Here is a 17,047-nt window from a genome sequence, read left to right on the forward strand (position 1 = left end):
AACAGAGGACAACATGTAACTCAGGCTCAGATTTTAGAGATACTTCATAGAGGTGCTGATAGTTTAGACTTGAAGGCTGAAGAAGAGTTAGCATGGATTTTAGGTTTTGTGATTATTTTTAAGAAAATTTTGCAAAGCTTAGTAAAATATTCTCAACATTTAAAAAAGTAGTTTTATATCAGCATCTCAATTTTTGACAGTTGTTCATGGCATGTGTTGACCCTTCTCCTTCATGAACCTTCCCTCATAATTTCAACTTAGCTGTGCACTTCTGTGTGGCCCACATCACCAGACGACTAGTGTTAGAACGCTTCCTTTCTTGAACTTATATTTTCCTAGTTTTATCCTTTCCTCTTTATACATATATAGAAAAATATAAATATTTCCACAGATGTATATTTAAAAGGAAGAACAGAACACTTTTATAGATTTATAGAGAAATGCACACCTACCATTCAGAACTTACAAGCAAATACATAATAGTGGAAAAGAAACATCCATGCATATTAAGTTTATGTAGATCTGGTTTATGTCTCCACATTAAAATACCTACACTTCATTCTCTTTTCTCCTCCATCAAAACCAAGTTACTCTTTGTCATATTTTATGTTGTTGAGACTTGGGGAAAATTTGTTAGAATTTTATTTTAAGAGTCAGTAAAATACACTAATCATTAAATATGCAGAATATAAATGTAATAGACCTTTTAATGACTCAGAAAACTTGTGGGTTTATTTTTTAATTGAGATTGCCAGATATCTGATTGATTAGTAGGAAACGTACATAAAACTTGATTTATTTATGTCGTAGAGAAATTCTTGATTTTATGAAAAGATTTATTTCCTGTTTACCTCAAATGAGGAATGCTGTATTTTTATCTATATTTTAAAGGCAATCCTGAACATTTAGTACTGGCGGTTGTTGTTAGGTGCTGTTGAGTCAGTTCCAACTCATAGTGACCCCATGTGCAACAGAATGAAACACTGCCCAGTCCTGTGCCATCCTCATGATCGTTGTTATGCTTGAGCCCATCTTTGCAGCCACCATGTGAGTCCATTTCCTTGAGGGTCTTCTTTTTTTTCACTGACCTTCCACTTTACCAACCATTATGTCCTTCTCCAGGGACTGGTCCTTCCTGATAACATGTCCAAAACCGAGTCGAAGTCTCGTCATCTTTGCTTCTAAGGAGCATTCTGACCATACTTCTTTTGAGACAGACTTGTTCTTTTGGGAGTACATGGTATATTCAGTATTCTTCACCAGCACCACAACTCAAAACCCAGTGCTGTGGAGTCAACCTACAACTCAAGGGCATCAGTTATTCTTCAGTCTTCCTTATTCATTGTACGGCTTTCACATGCATATGAAAACCCCAGGGTACATTGTATTGGGTAAATCTGCTGTAAAAGACCTCTTTAAAGTGTTAAAAAGCAAAGATGTCATTTTGAGGACTAAGGTGCACCTGACCCAAGCCAAGGTGTTTTCAGTCACCTCATATGCATATGAAAGTGTTGGCAATAGGTATTTCAAAGCATTGTTTTTCAAATTGTATGTTGTCATCCATTATTAAAGCATGAAATAACTATATTCAGTCACATCTAACATTTCCTTTTTGTTCCTGTTGTTAATGAAATGGAATATAATAGAAAATAGCTTGTGTGGCTCTTTGTTTCATGCAATTCTGGTTTTAATTATGTATGTGTAAATGTGTGATGTGTGTGTATGTGTACTAGATTGCAATGTCAAATGTACTTCTTATAATAGGTTACAGTCAACAAAGTTTAAAAAAAAAAAAACTCCACTATCCTAGATGTTACCTTGTCCAATGTATACATTTTTATCAGTGAGGAACTATAATACAGAGAGGTTACTGGTTAATTACCCTATCTGGACTAAAAAAAAAAAAAAATCTGAACTAGAACCAAGGAATTTATAAGTCTGAGTATAAAGAGCACCGGGTTGGGAATCAGAAGGCTTAAATTTGAATCCTATCTCAAATTGTGATTTGAATGAGTGACCTATTATCCTTGAGCATCAAAGTTTCCTTTTGAGTTTTAAAAAAAAAAAAAGACAGGACAGATGAGAGGGGTAGATATACCTAGTTTGTCTCTCAAGATTTTTAGATGTATCTGTTGTTGAGATAATACACGTGAAAGTGCCTTATAAACTAAAGTTATTCTAAAGTAAAAACAAAACAAACTCTGCTGTAAAGTCAATTCTGACTCATAGCGACCCTATAGGACAGAGTAGAACTGCCCCAGAGGGTTTCCAAGGAGCACCTTGTGGATCGAACTGCCGACTTGACTTTTTGGTTTGCAGCCATAGCTCTTAACCACAACGCCACCAGGGTTTCCATTCTAATGTAAGGTGATACTTCATTTTACTTGTGTTGTTAGAATCATGCTAACTCAATGCTAAGCATATAGAAAATATTGAAGTACTTGAATCAGGTACAGAAATGGATCCAACTATAAAATAAAACAAGGTAAGTGTGTTTATTATTTCTTTACTCTTAAAACCACATTGAACTATGAGAAATCTTAGTTTATGTGAGAAACCTTACTTATTAATATATACATGTGTGTATGTGTCTTTCTTTTAAAAGGAATAGGTCCAGATGGTCATATCGCTTTCAATGAGCCAGGATCCAGTTTAGTGTCAAGAACAAGATTAAAGACTCTAGCAATGGACACCATTTTGGCAAATGCTAAATATTTTGATGGAGATTTGTCGAAAGTGCCAACTATGGCTCTAACAGTTGGTGTGGGGACAGTGATGGATGCGAGAGAAGTAAGAATTAAATGTTCTTTAATGTTTTCACTTTGATGTTTATGTATTTTAGGGGAATTATGGTGCTAAGTATTAATTTTGGTTGCATTTTTTGATCATATAAATTGTTTTCCAGCTTTTAGTAGCTAGCTTCTGTCAGTGTTACTGACATCTTTAGGATTTAACCAAATTAAGTCTTTGGGATCTGCAAACTAAGAATCAGGCACCATTTCTTTGAGGTAGTGCTTCATTTGTCTGTCCCTGCTTTATAGTTTGAACTGAGGTTCTGAAGTTATAAAGATCAGATAGTTCTTTTTTAAGTGAAATAGTATTATGAAAGGACTGCTGGGACAAAGATGCAATTTGAGTTATATTACTTTTGGAGCCCTCAGGATAATGCAGTGTGAAGTGCTTCTTGACTGTAGGAGAATAGCCCAGTTGGTTTCCAGCAGGAAGGAATGGATCAAAGGCGAGGTTTATTCCGAATTTGGTATGTTTAAGAAGAATAAAGCTCAGAACAATAGTCCTGTTTCATTTAAAGTTTTAATTGGGCTGTCATTTCCTTCCCTGAGAATAACAGAACAAATTATATCCAGTCCATGATTATAAGTGGTTAAATTATATGGAATCTCAGAATTTCATTCCTTTCAGGCAGCAGGATTGAACAGGTTCAGAGGCATGAGTACAGACAGCGCAAACTGACCCTGACATAAATATACCTAGACTTGAGCCAAAATATAGGAGTTTCTCATTCTCTAAAAAAAATAAGAACTTGACTGCTAACCAAAAGGTTGGCAGCTCAAATCCACCAATCACTGCTTGGAAACCTTTGAGACAGTTCTACTCTGTCCTGTGGGGTCACTATGAGTCACAATTGACTGGATGGCAACTGTTTTTTATTTTTATTTTTTTTAATACGAAGAAAAGATCTTTTAAGGACTGAAAGTTCATAGTAAGTTAGGAAAAAGATTTCAGAATAGTCTTATTTCTAAAATATGAAACTGAAAGTTATGCAAATAGACTTCTTGTCTTCAACAAGATTTAAGTTACAATGCAACCACATGTTAGTTGTTAGAATGAATAGAGAATTATACAAATACAGATTTCTTTTGGTTAATTTTTTCAGCGAAAGTATATGATGCCCTTCATCTTACAATATTTGTCCCTAACATGATCATAAAGAAAATCATCATGGCAAAACTACCGTATTTCCTGCAAATAATGCACCCACATAAATAGCACACCCACACACGTAATATGCATAGTGCACCTAGGAAAATAATGCAGAAGGAGGTTGCGCGGTAGGCAAGAAAGCATATAGCGCGTGCATTATTCACGTATAATAGGGTATGGGATTTCATCATTTTCCAAGTGGCCTATCATACTGCTTTAAGTTTTCACAGCATTCTTTTGAAACAAGCACATTGAAACCTGTTAAGAGCTGGAACTTTGACAGAACTGCCTTGTTTTTCTAACACTGTCTGTCACATAATAGGCATTCAATAACTTGGGAATTGTTTGAATGAATTATATATTTTCATAATTCATTTTGGGTGAAATTAGCCATATCCACAGCTTGGTTATCTTCCTGAATCATCAGAACTGATTTTTATTGACTTTTGGCAGGTTTCCAAAAGCCAGATTTATCCTCAAAGGATTAAATTTTGTTTTACCAAGGTGTATTTAAAGATATTGCCATATATGGTATTTTATGCAAATAACGTGCAGTTCCTGCATTTGTTTGCCAGCTGCACCCTAGCTGTGCAAGGTATTTTCGTAAGCATGTTCTGCTAGTTTTTTTTTTTTTACAGCAACATGTGGAAGAGGACTGGCAAGTTGGCTCATGTGAGGGTGCCTCATGGGGAGGGCGTGGCTGGCAAGCACCGAAGGCACACATTATTTGCATAAAAATATGGTATTTGAAAAGTAATTTAGAAAGAAAGACAAACTTTAACTATAGCAGTATCTTTAGAATTATAGATAATTATACTAATTTGGATATTCTTATGATAACAAAAGGAAAAATAGATGAAATCCTGTTTTTGACTTTATTGCCTTACTGAAAGTCACAAAGATCATCAGTGGCCTCCTAATTGCTAAAAGCAACATCTTTTCTGTAGATTTCATCCTACTGGACCGCATCATCATCTATTAGTGTTGACTGTTTCTCCCTTCATAAGACGCTACCATTATTATTTTCTTTCTAACCATTCCTTCTCAGTCTGCTTCCCCAACTCTTCTTCCATTTGTCTTTTGAGCTCGGTTGCTCTGTAGGGTTTCATCCCACCATTGTATATTCACTCTGCATACTATTCTTGGACAGTCTTCTCCATGACCATTTTTTAAAAGCTACCATGTCAGTAACATTCAAATTTTGGAAAATTCTAAGTAGTTTTATTACTATTTCAAAAAGATCAACAGCTCCTGACTATCTCCATTCTTTACCTATCCCAATGTCTGTATTACTGTCTGAATTATTTTTTTCAAAAATACGGTTTAGTTTATTATTTATCTGTATAATTAAGACCCTCAAATTCCTTGTTTCCCCCTCACAAGATGAGCCCTCACCTCTTAGCGTGACATGACTCTGTATTCTTAGACTTCAGCCAAAGTTTCCAACCATTTCCTTCCATGTGCCGTATGTTCCACGTTAGCAAACTTCTAGCTTTTTATGTCTGAAAAGCTGTTTTTGTAGCTTTTCTACTATTCTTAAGACTTGGCTTCGGATAGGAAGTACTCTAAAGCTTTTCCCAACTCTTCCAGAGAGTTATTAGACCTTCGTGTCCTCATTGTGTCTTACTATTGTATATATTTTGTACACCAGTTTGTTCACATGTCTCTCCTTCCGACATTCGTGGCATCATAAGGCTGTATGACGGGTGAGAGCTTAGAACTTAGAGCTGAAAATTCTGCGTACTCTGCTAGCTGTATGATTTTAGGCAAGTCGCTCAACCTTTCTAAGCCTATATTTCCTCATTTATAAAGTGGTAATTAGAAAATACCAGGAAACGATGTTGAGGGCTAAAAATGAGGTTATGGATTTTTGTAACTTATTTACATCTATTTGTTTATAGAGTGATAGATTAAATGTGGACTTTAAACTTTCATATCAGCTTATTTCATAACCTTTTAAAATAGCTTTATTGCTTTAGGCTTATGCTTTTTCTAGGTGGCATGAAAGTATGGTATCCTTGCAGTATTTTCCTGAGCACTGGTTCTCAAACATCAGTGTACATAAGAATCACACTGTACCCGAGTCTCCACACTCAGAGATTGATAAAATTTGGTGATTTTGCAGTTTGAGCAAGCATCCCAGATTATTCTAATAGAGGTCCTCCTTTTTCATAATATGAGAAATACCCCCCTTGAGAATAGTGGAGCAAGTATATTCTAACTAACCACATATCAGTGTTAAATGATATTCTGATAGCAGTGTTTTTCAACTTCTGCTTTTCCAGGTATTTCTTCTTAATTCTCAGTTAAATGTATCGATGCTGTAGTCATAAGTAAACACGAATAACTAATTCTTCATCCAACCCCAAGCATCCATTAGTCTCCTTTCCTTCCATTCTCTTGGAATGGAAGTCTCCATGCTGCTCACATTAGTATATACTTCACCTTTCTCATCAATAAAACTTTAGTTGTCTTTTCACTGTTTCTTCTCAGGATACACTTAATGTTGGCATTTGTAGCTACTGTTCTCATTATGTTTTTATATTGTTTGCTTCAATAATGAAAGACTCTTAGCTCATATTATCTAATTGGTAAACCTTTTAATAGTTCCCCTGTCTCTGAAGGAGTATATTAACAAAACCAAGATACAAACAAGTTACAGAATCCTTGTATTCCTCAGTTTATCTGTAAAGTAGGAATAACAATAGTATTCATCCTGTCTTGAGGATTAAATGAGATAATTCAAAGAAAGTGCTTAATTCACTGTTTTAGTTTTGAACCACAAAATCGTATTTTTAAATTCTCCTGAAATAAATTAAACTTCAGAAAATATCTTTCATGCCGATGTCAGTAGATATTCTAGTATCTACTTTAATGCAGTGTATGTTAAAGTAGCTTTATAGAGACCCTTCAAGTGCCTGAGGACTTCTGTGAGATGGTCTGCACAAGAATCGCATAAAGGGCTCTGAGTCCTAGGTTCTGTCTCCACGTGTTCTGAATTAGAATACTATACCTAGGATGGAGCTAAGAACCTGCATATTTAAAAACTCCCGTTATATATATATCAATCTTAAGAAAAGAACGTTGGCTAATAATGTCAACCAACAAAGTAAAATTAGCACATTCATAAATCATTATTCTTCCCTGAGCCTTGATCCTTGTAGTTAAGAACAAGAAGTATCAATGAAAACATTAGTTGAAATTCATACATATCTTAATTCATTCATGGGCTTTGATTTTAGTTAAGATGTAGCTTCAAGATGGAAGTCAGTGAATCTTGATGAAAGAAATACAGTAATATCCTGACTCATTTCTCTCATTAAAAATCTAGTTATAAAATATGTAATACAAAACTTTTTATGTTGTTATATTTTAGAATTACACCCATTGTAACATTCATCTTTTTACTTAGCAATTGTGATGAGAAAAACATGTTTATAGGTTTATTACATTACAGAAATTTGTGTGCATATGTTGAGTTGTAAACTGGAATCAGTTTACTGTTAAAAGGTCATAAAGAGAAGATTCATTCGGGCACATGTATACTCATTTGCATATATTCTTTGAATTGTGTTATAGGTGGTTAGGCATTGGAATGAAGAGCTTGGATTTTCTGGAGTTTGTAAGGATATTTTCAGTCATATGTGCTTAAAGAACAAGTTATTTTTAAGTAGATCCCTAATCTTTATATCGTTTTGTTCCAAGACAAATTTAAATAGCTCGTATTCAATGTAGCGGTCTTCAGACTTCTTTAGAATTACTCTTTAAATGTTGTAGAGTCTTGCTTTTCTTAAAGCAGTATCTTTTGCTTTTCTAAACTAAAGCCATTTAATGTATCATTCCAAATTATATAAATTACTTGTCTGTTGACTTGTAATTCTCCTTTTGCAAAACAGCCATTTGGTTTTTTTTCTTCGTTGTCTCTTCTGCATAATCATAGACATTATGATCTATTCACTAATGTCCCCTAGAAAGGTGTCATCTTGTTTCTTAAACTAGGAAAAGGGACACATTTTGTGCTTGCCTATTACCTTAAGAAGTAGAAATACCTAGAACTGTGAGTAAGCATGGGGCTATTTTACCCTTAGGTGAATTTTTTTTTTTTTAAACAAAATTCTTTGTTTAAAAAAAAAAAAGCAAAAACATATATATAGAGAGAAAAAGCTGCCTAGTCATTGGAACATACTTTAATGATTAATTAACAGTTGATGCTCGTGGTTTTTCAGGTAATGATCCTCATAACAGGTGCGCACAAGGCATTTGCCCTGTACAAAGCAATAGAAGAAGGAGTCAATCACATGTGGACTGTTTCAGCTTTCCAGCAGCATCCCCGAACAATTTTTGTATGTGATGAAGATGCTACTTTAGAATTAAGAGTTAAAACTGTGAAATACTTTAAAGGTGAGCACTGAATTTGAAAAGCAGGCTGTGAGAATGCTCCGTTGTCGATAATAATTAAAACTTAATCTGACTGTGCAGTTACATCCCCCACTGTGGCCTAGTGAAAGCTGGCATTGTGCTGACACAGTAGCCAGTTCTTTCAAGGAATAGAAATGTCTCACCTCAGATGATAGTAGCCGTCAGAGTGGTTTCTTATTTTTTTCATGAAGACAGACTCTTCAGTCTGTATTTTTAGCAAATACAATTTTTCTTGAAATCCACAATTTAGTAAAATTTATTGCTTTTATATTGAATATGCAAGATTTAAAAACTCAGAGGAACATATATGTCCTTTCTGTTTTTCTTTTCCTTGTTTACCTAACCCACCTTCTCCTTAAGCTGGCTTTAGAACCTAAGTAGATAGGCTGGGTCTTCCACTAGCTTATTTAATCCTCACAATTTCAGACAAATTTAGTTCCATACATTCAGGGTTTAATGACTAAATCTCAGAGCCGCATGGAATGAACTCTGCAGGTAAGCAGGAGCACCTCTCCTTTTCAAGCTAGAGATGGAGTAGTTATCCAGGTCATTTTTGTAACAGAATAGTTTTATTTTCCAGGCAGGTGATGTAGATTTTCGTTTTGCTTCTTCTTTTAGTCGAGTTCAGTAATTCTCAAACCCCACTGTGCCTGGTTCTGTATATAAAACCACATGTTATGTTGTTGTTATGTGCCCTCGAGTCAATTCCGACTTAGCAACCCTACAGGACAGAGTAGAACTGTCCCAAAGGGTTTCCAAGGAGAGGCTGGTGGATTTGAACTGGCCAACCTTTTTTGGTTAGCAGCAGAGCTCTTAACCACTATGCTACCAGGATTCCATAAAAAAACCACATATAATTGATGGGTGATTTCAGAGATGTTATGGGAAAATTTTGACTATTAAACCTATTTCCATAATTTAAATTTATTTCCTGCTTGAGTCAACTCCACTAATGTATACATATGTACATATAAACAGGCTATAAAAATAGGTACTCTTTATAAAGCACCTGTATTTATATAGATGATATAAAACTGCTGCATAACCTTTTGGCTATCCATATAAGTCAGTGATTCACCCAGTGTGTAGTATGTGCACTACTGGTTTTACATGAATTAATACATATATTTTTAATCTTTTTACTCCAAGTAACTAGGGTTTGTTTTAACATGTGTTGGGGAAAATGTATGGAACAAATCCAAGCTAAATTTCATGTATATCATTGGTTAGGACAAGGTTAAAATAGCCGCCATATTTTATTGCCTCTAAATGCATCTTTTTTCACAGTTATATTATCTGAATTGGGATGTGTGTTACAATTGGTGACATAAAATAGCTTATCGGGTAGCATTTTTTGTTAGTGGTACAGAAAATAATAGTGCAGCTTTACAGTCTACAGCATCTCATATTCATGAAATATTGTGTATAAACTTAAAGATTGTAAGTCAGTTTAAAGAAAATCAGTAACTCAGTTCATGTAAATATATGAATATGGCAAAAATATTGAAGGTGGTATACAAATGATTGAGGTTTTACAAACACTGAAAACAGTTTCATATTTTTAAAACAAAATTTTGATCATGCTGTGTATATAGTTTTGTCCTGTATTTTCACTTAAATGTTGTGAGTGTTTTTTGTTATACTAGTCTTCAAAAGTATTTTTAATGGCTACATAATACTCAGTCAACTAAATGTATCAGAATTTATTTAAACATTTCTTTATTGTTAAACACTTAGATTATTTCCTGTCATTTATATTTTTACCAGTTAAATTGCTAGTTTTTTACCATGCCACAAATGTATCAAATTAAATTGTTAGCTTCTTTGTAATTTGATAAATAGAAGTAAAGAGCACCTAAGTGCTGAGCTGTAAGACAGAGTTCATGGATAGAGTTCTCCCCATATTTTTCTATGTAGTCCTTCAGATTTCTTCACAAATACTAGATTCTTCTAAAATTTAATACAAAGAATTCTCAATATCCACACATTTTAATATCAGTTTTGAGGAGCTTCATTTAACTTGACCATTTTCTAATACAAGTAATCCCCAGATAAAGTTAGTAGTAGATTGATTTTGTCACAATTTGATTTTTATCAGAACATTTTTATATTTTAGTGAAGTAAATAATAAATTTAATAATACTAGCCAATACTTAATGCGGCCAGACACTACTCTAAACATATTGCACTTATTGATTTAATTCCCACAATTCTATGAAGTGAGTAGTCAATACAGATGAGTTAAAAGGCTTAATAGGGATGTTAATTTACCAAAAGTCACACAGCTCATATGTGGGCAGAGCTGCGTAATTGAAAACAAGCTTATCTGGAGCCTGGGCTTTTGACCAGTCTGGTATACTGCCTCCCAGAGAAGGATTAAACTCTGGCTATGATAGCATCTACATCAAAATCATGGGAGGTAGATATTTATGTATTTAGTTCTTTCATTTCTGTCTATCCAAGTTCTAAGCTCTTTTGAAACATTTTGAGGTGGAGATTATTGAGAGGATTGCTGCATTGCCTTTTTGAAGACACTGTATTTTCCACATAGAAGCTGTCCATATTTCTGAAGGTTTCATGCTAACAGCTTCTGTAATGTTGTCTCTTTCATTGTGGAGAAAAATGGAATTGAGATATCGTTCTGGGCTATCTCTAGGCCTCATTATACAGTAAGGATATTTTGATATAGGATAAAGTAATTGACTATCATAAACTTGTACATATTTCAAATATAGTTTTATATATTTGCCATATCTTCTTTGAGTTTTTATATAACTTTAAGATGTACTTGAGGATAATGACCCCTGTAGTTGCCATCTGTAATTTTTCAAATTCCATTCGGATCATTACCCTTTCTTCTGCTGTCACTGAAAATGACAACAGGAATCATAAAGGGTTCTAGTTATTTATTTCCTGAGTGAAATAACTAGAAGTTTCAGTATATACCTTTTGAAGATATTAGTAAATCACAAGAAAACAAGTTTAATACTTGGGAATTTGTTTTACAAGTTCTAGTTTTTTTGTGTTTGCTTTTAAAATAAAACTGCTGTTTGTCCTTGAGTTAGTGTATCTTCAAGACAGCATTATTGTGGAACTGTTTTTTTTTGGACCATCCTCTTCAGGCCTCACCCCAATACCTAGACCAAGGCTGAATGAATTCTAATTGAGCTAAAACCGTAAAAAGTTATTTTGTAAAGCCATTGACATTTAGAATCTGTGATATTTATCTTCTCTTCTGGCAAAGTGTCCAAGTCTGTTGCATTTTTAGCAGTACTCATTAAAATAATTTATTTCTGTTTACAGTAGCAGTTGATGATTACCTTTCATCAAATTCTTATGTCACTTTTACTTTGTCATAGTAAATAATTTATTATTTAGACAGCAACTAATAGAATTTTCAAAATACTAGCTGGAAATGGCTTTATTTTATTTATGAAAGTTATGACCAATGTGTATTTAAAAAAAAAATTTAAAGAAGTTGAATTTTTAATGTTTATCCAAATGTTTTAAGTTGTGTGTGTTTGAAAGCTCTAGTGTATTCTTCCCATGATCACAGTGGTTAGCAAATGATAACGTGAGTTGTATCAAGTAGAAAAATGATCTTCTAAGGAATTGTCATTTAGAAGATGATACCCACTGAAAAACCCACTGCCGTCCAGTCAGTTCCGACTCATAGCGACCCCATAGGGTTTCCAAGACTGTAGATCTCAATGGAAGCAGACTGCCACATCTTTCTCCCATGGAGCACCTGGTGGTTTCAAACTGCCAACCCTTCTGTTAACAGTCAATTGCTTAACCACTGTGCCACCAGAGCTCCTCTAGGAGGTGATGATACATCTTTTAAATAGCATGGCTGAAATTACCATTATCTTTGATGCCCCCTGTTCTAAATGGGATTGGTTTTCTTTGGAGAAATCATCTGATAAATCTTTTTCATTAGCATATGTTTCTTTTGTACTACAAAAAATTGCCTCAATGTATATTCCTGGTAAATGTGAATTATATTTTCCAGTTAGTATCATCAGTCAGTAAGCATGGATTAAAGTGCCTTCATGTATGTTTCACATTGTGTGAGTCAAAAGAAGTACAAACATCCCTGCCTGGAAAGTAGTTGATGTTCTTGGCAAAAAATTGGCTAATTATTATTAGCAAGTTGAGAAAATGAGATGTAATATATTGCATTAAAATGAAAGCTCCGTGGAGGCAGGCACTTTAGTTATATGAACTACATTATTTCAGCGTTTAAAAGTGTGCCTAGTACATTGGAGGCAATTGAGTTGGGCAGTAGATGGATAGACATGATTATCAAAACATTTCCATTTAAGTGCTAAATTATGTAAATCAAACTATGAAGTCCAAAGGATATTAAATAAGGGAGAGACTCACATTTATAGAGTTGTTGAAGAAAACTTTAATTGTGCTAATGGGATTGAGAGCCCTGCAAGATGGGTAGCATATGTCTGTCCTCAGAAGAATGTATATATGTGTGTGCACAAACTTGCATACATGTAAGTTTATATATTTTGAGGACTGGAGGACGACTTGAACTTTCTCTCTGGCTCTGTTACCCTTGGATTCCAGGTTAAAAGTTGATACTCTTAATTTCTGCCAGGTAGACAGCTTCTAACTGTTAATCTGTCTTAAAGTCAGAGATAGCTCAGTAATGATTATTTTACTTTTTACTGCATGCTAAGTTTAACTCTTTTGCCCTGTTTAAATATAGAGTGATTTTTAACTTTTTAAATAATGATGGTACTTTGGATTTTTTTAACCTTGAAAAGTACATTAGAATGTAGGCCAAGGCCAAAATACTCATAAACTAAACCAAACCAAAACCCATTGCCATCAAGTTGATTCTGACTCACAGTGACCCTATAGGACAGAGTAGAACTGCCCCATAGAGTTTTCAAGGAGCGCCTGATGGATTCATACTGCCACGTTTTGGTTAGCAACCGTAGAACTTAACCACTATGCCACCAGGAGTTACATTTATAAACTAGTGTAGTGTAAAACTAGCCTTCCTGAAGTACACTGTTCACTGACATGATGCTTGTGAATTAATTCTCCTCTGGCTTCCTTCAGAGCTCTGGGACTGGAACATCCAAGAGCTGTATCTCTTCTCTGTTAGGGTTTCAAATTAACTTTAGCAGCCTTTATAGCACCAAAAGGTATGAGGGAGGGCTTTTTTTAACCCTGAGAAAAAAAATTCTGAAATATTTATATACATATGTATATGTAATTTTTATATTATTAAATGTTTTATATATATATGTGTATATATATATATATATATGCATTTTTTAGCAAAGAATAAATGCCAGTAAGTGAGAATATTTCAAATAAAGTCTCAGGGACAGTTCTGCATATACAGTATTGGAGATTACATTACCTAAGTGATATATAAGTCAAATATCAATATGAAACTGAAGACCGTTAGGCAAGGTTGAGTAAGTTTCTTTCTGTTCTGAATTGTAGAATCAGAATTTTTGAGTGCAGAGTCCTTCATTTTACAGATGAATGCTAGTACCAAATAGCTAAGTGTCTGTCATAGATCTAAGGTGGAGATGGAGCTAAAATCAAGTGTCTTTATGCTTAGTTTGGTACATTGTATACAAGTCTTTGTAATTTTCCTGGTCAGCTGTTGCTTCAGGTTTTATAATTTTCAAACTTTTCCCATTACCCACTTAAATCTTTTATCCCTTTTTTTTCTCCCTTCAACTGCGTGGGAGACTTAACTGCTGTCCCTCCACAGTCCCACTCCCAAGCTTCTAAATGTAACTTAATCCTCATACATCCTTTCCTTTCAGATCTAGCCATTCTACCAGTGCCCTTCACCCCTTCCATCCTACCTTAAGCATCATGAGCTATAGAATCTTCTTCTGTCTCTGTCCTCTCCTTCTCTTCTGCTGCCTTACTATCTACATATGTTCTAGATTCATTAAAAAACAACAAAATTTCCTCAACCCCACCTTCCTCTCTAGCTACCATCATCCTGCTGAACCTTCAGACTTCTTTTAACAAAGTTCACTGAGGTCCTAAAATGTGCCAGGTACAGGACATAAGGCACTGAATAATGCCCTGGACCTTAGTTTCTAGTTGAAGACATGGTAGAAAAATGTTTTCAAATAGTGAAAAGTACTCTAAAGAAAGTGAAATAGGTAACACAACCAGGGAGATGATAAGCATAGTAAGAAGGGGAGAGAATGAGAGGACTGGAGATCAGAGCAGTGGTCAAAAGCAATAGAAAAACATCTAGATTATTTCCTAAGTGACCCAGAGGCAGTTTGAGGATTTTAAGTAGGGAAATGGTGAAATTTAGTTTCTGGTTTTAAGAAGATCATATTGGCTGTTGTATGGAAATTTTGTCATGGGCCAGCAGAAAAAAGGTGGAAGCAGGTTATTGAGTTAGGAATATTCAGGTTAGCAATGGGTGACAGTGGTTTGGACTAGGGTGGTAGCAGTGGAGATGAACTGTGGCCAGTGTGAGATATATATTCAAAGTAGTGCCCAAAGCTACAGCCAGCTGGTCTTGCTGAATTAAATGAGGACAGAGAGGGAAAAAAAAAACTCAACAATGAATTTTAGGTTTCTGGCTTTAGCAGCTCAGTGAAGGGTAACATCATATACCAAGACTTTTGAAGAAATGATTTGGGGGCGGGAGGAAGTCTTGATAACATAGTTAAGTTTGAGGTGCCAGACACTGAAGTAGTGTTGAGTAGCATTCTCTCAATTTTAGTTGCACTAGTAAATGCTTCCCCCCTTCCTCCTTTTTAAGATGCTTCCCCTCCTGCCTTTTGTCTCATTAGAGGAACTCATTAGTGCTCTTTGAACATTCCTTTCTTTGCTAATCCTGGAAAAGCAGGTCTTCCTCAGGATGAGAGTTTTAGAGTGCTTTAGCAACCTTCCTGATACAGAACTTCTCCTTATTAACAAGTACTCCATCTCCCCAATCTAATCTTACTTCCTGAAAAAACTGCTTAACTCCCTTCCCAGGTTCTTAACCTGGAAGATTTAACTGATTTCTTTAATCTCCAAAATATTAAATATTTATTCCATTGATTGAGTCAAAGGTAGTCTTTTTAGAACTTGGTTCCAAAAGAAATAGTACTTAAGCATTAAAACATATGAGGACTGGACAGGTCTTCCCAAGAAAGCCTTAATGAACAGAATCATTTACAAGTGTATCAATGATAAAATGAAGTTTAAACCTAGGAAATTAATGCTTAGTACTATCATCTGTATTGTTTTAGTACACCTTCCTCAGTGTGAAGGAGTTAAGCTTATAGTCTGTCCCTATCATAGATGTCAAAATAGTGGAAAATAATGTGCCAGATGAACAGATACGGTAATATCTTGGAGAAATAAAGCTGTCCTAGCAAAGCAGCAGTTTTGAGCCCCTTGAAACTACCACAGAGGATCAAAATCAGCAGACTTTCAGATGTAATTAAAATGTATTAAAACCATGTCAGTGTTCAAGTGTCATACTGAAGCTCTCTGAAGAAAAGAACTCCTACTTGTGGTTACTCCCAAAGTACCTTGTACATTCTAGATCTTTGCTGTGTTTGATAAATAATTGTAAATTGATATTTGTAGGTGGTTTAAACATAAACATTTCTATTTTTCCATTAACTTGACTGTTTTTTAGCAGATGAGAAGTGATATACTTATTGTATCTTAGTCTTCAGCTTTCTAAAGTAAATGAGATGTAGTTAAAAATTAACAAAAATACAAATAGTACTATGCTTTTTTTCTTTAAGGTTTAATGCATGTGCACAATAAACTTGTGGATCCACTATACAGTATGAAAGAAGGAGATTGAAGGAGATTGGAGCAAAAATTCTGCTTGAATGAACAAAACACTTTATAAGTAGTGAATTTTCAGCTATGCAATATGATAGAACATGGGGAATTTTGAAGATTGTCACTTTAAAAGTCCAATATCTATATGTTAAACATTCCATAGTTAGAATGTGTTTATTTTGCACTAGGACTTGCTTAGAAGTAGTTGGCTCTCACAACTGTTCAGTTGTTTATTAGCCAGCCTGTAAAAACAATGCAGAAATGCAGTACCCACCTGTTTTTTTTTTTTTTTTTTGAAGTCATTTTAAAGATTCTGTTCATCAAGTACTGTTTTATAATATGACTCCAATGGCATAAAATAGATTTTAATTTTTATCACATGAAGACACTCCAAACTTTTCAGGTTATCAAACAGCTGTCATTGCAGACTGACTTCTGGAACGCCGTCTGTATATTTTCTGTGCATCACACACAAGCTTTGCTGCACGTGGTTGCCTTAGTCATTTCTGCAGTAACATCAGGACATCAAAAAGTCCTGCTACATATTGTTGGTAAAGGAAATTTGAAGAGATTACAGTGCCTAAAAGTATAGTTTAAGTCTTTTCAAAAAGTATGTAAAGTGCATGTTTTTATGCACCTTCTTCAATAGTACTTAAAAAAAAGGGGGGGGGGTTATTTAATGGCTGAGTTTCATGCCCTGAATAATTATCATGGCAATTATGAGCTTTATATCCACATACTTAATTTTTTTCTCAAGATAGTTTTTTTCTGATTATTGTTAAACTTAATAAATTAGCTTTATTCCTTATATACAGAATTGCCTAATAGGACAATATTTAAGTTACTGTAAACTATTTTAGATTGCCATAGAACTTGTGTTATTAAA

At 34.5% G+C, this 17,047-nt stretch overlaps 1 protein-coding gene across 7 annotated transcripts in view; it reads left to right on the forward strand.

The window, feature by feature from the left end:
* GNPDA2 (glucosamine-6-phosphate deaminase 2) overlaps positions 1–16,699 on the forward strand; it is a 32,144-nt gene extending 15,445 nt beyond the window's left edge. For all 7 annotated transcript variants that reach the window (XM_003411325.4, XM_064285865.1, XM_010591443.3 and 4 more), the window contains 3 exons: positions 2,606–2,790; positions 8,169–8,343; positions 16,119–16,699. In XM_003411325.4, coding sequence (XP_003411373.1) covers positions 2,606–2,790; positions 8,169–8,343; positions 16,119–16,180 — 422 coding nt within the window. In that variant the 3' untranslated portion in view covers positions 16,181–16,699. The remainder of the gene's footprint in view (positions 1–2,605; positions 2,791–8,168; positions 8,344–16,118) is intronic.
* Positions 16,700–17,047: the final 348 nt, after the last annotated feature.

Source organism: Loxodonta africana, chromosome 5, assembly GCF_030014295.1.
Source record: "Loxodonta africana isolate mLoxAfr1 chromosome 5, mLoxAfr1.hap2, whole genome shotgun sequence".
Taxonomy (NCBI): domain Eukaryota; kingdom Metazoa; phylum Chordata; class Mammalia; order Proboscidea; family Elephantidae; genus Loxodonta; species Loxodonta africana.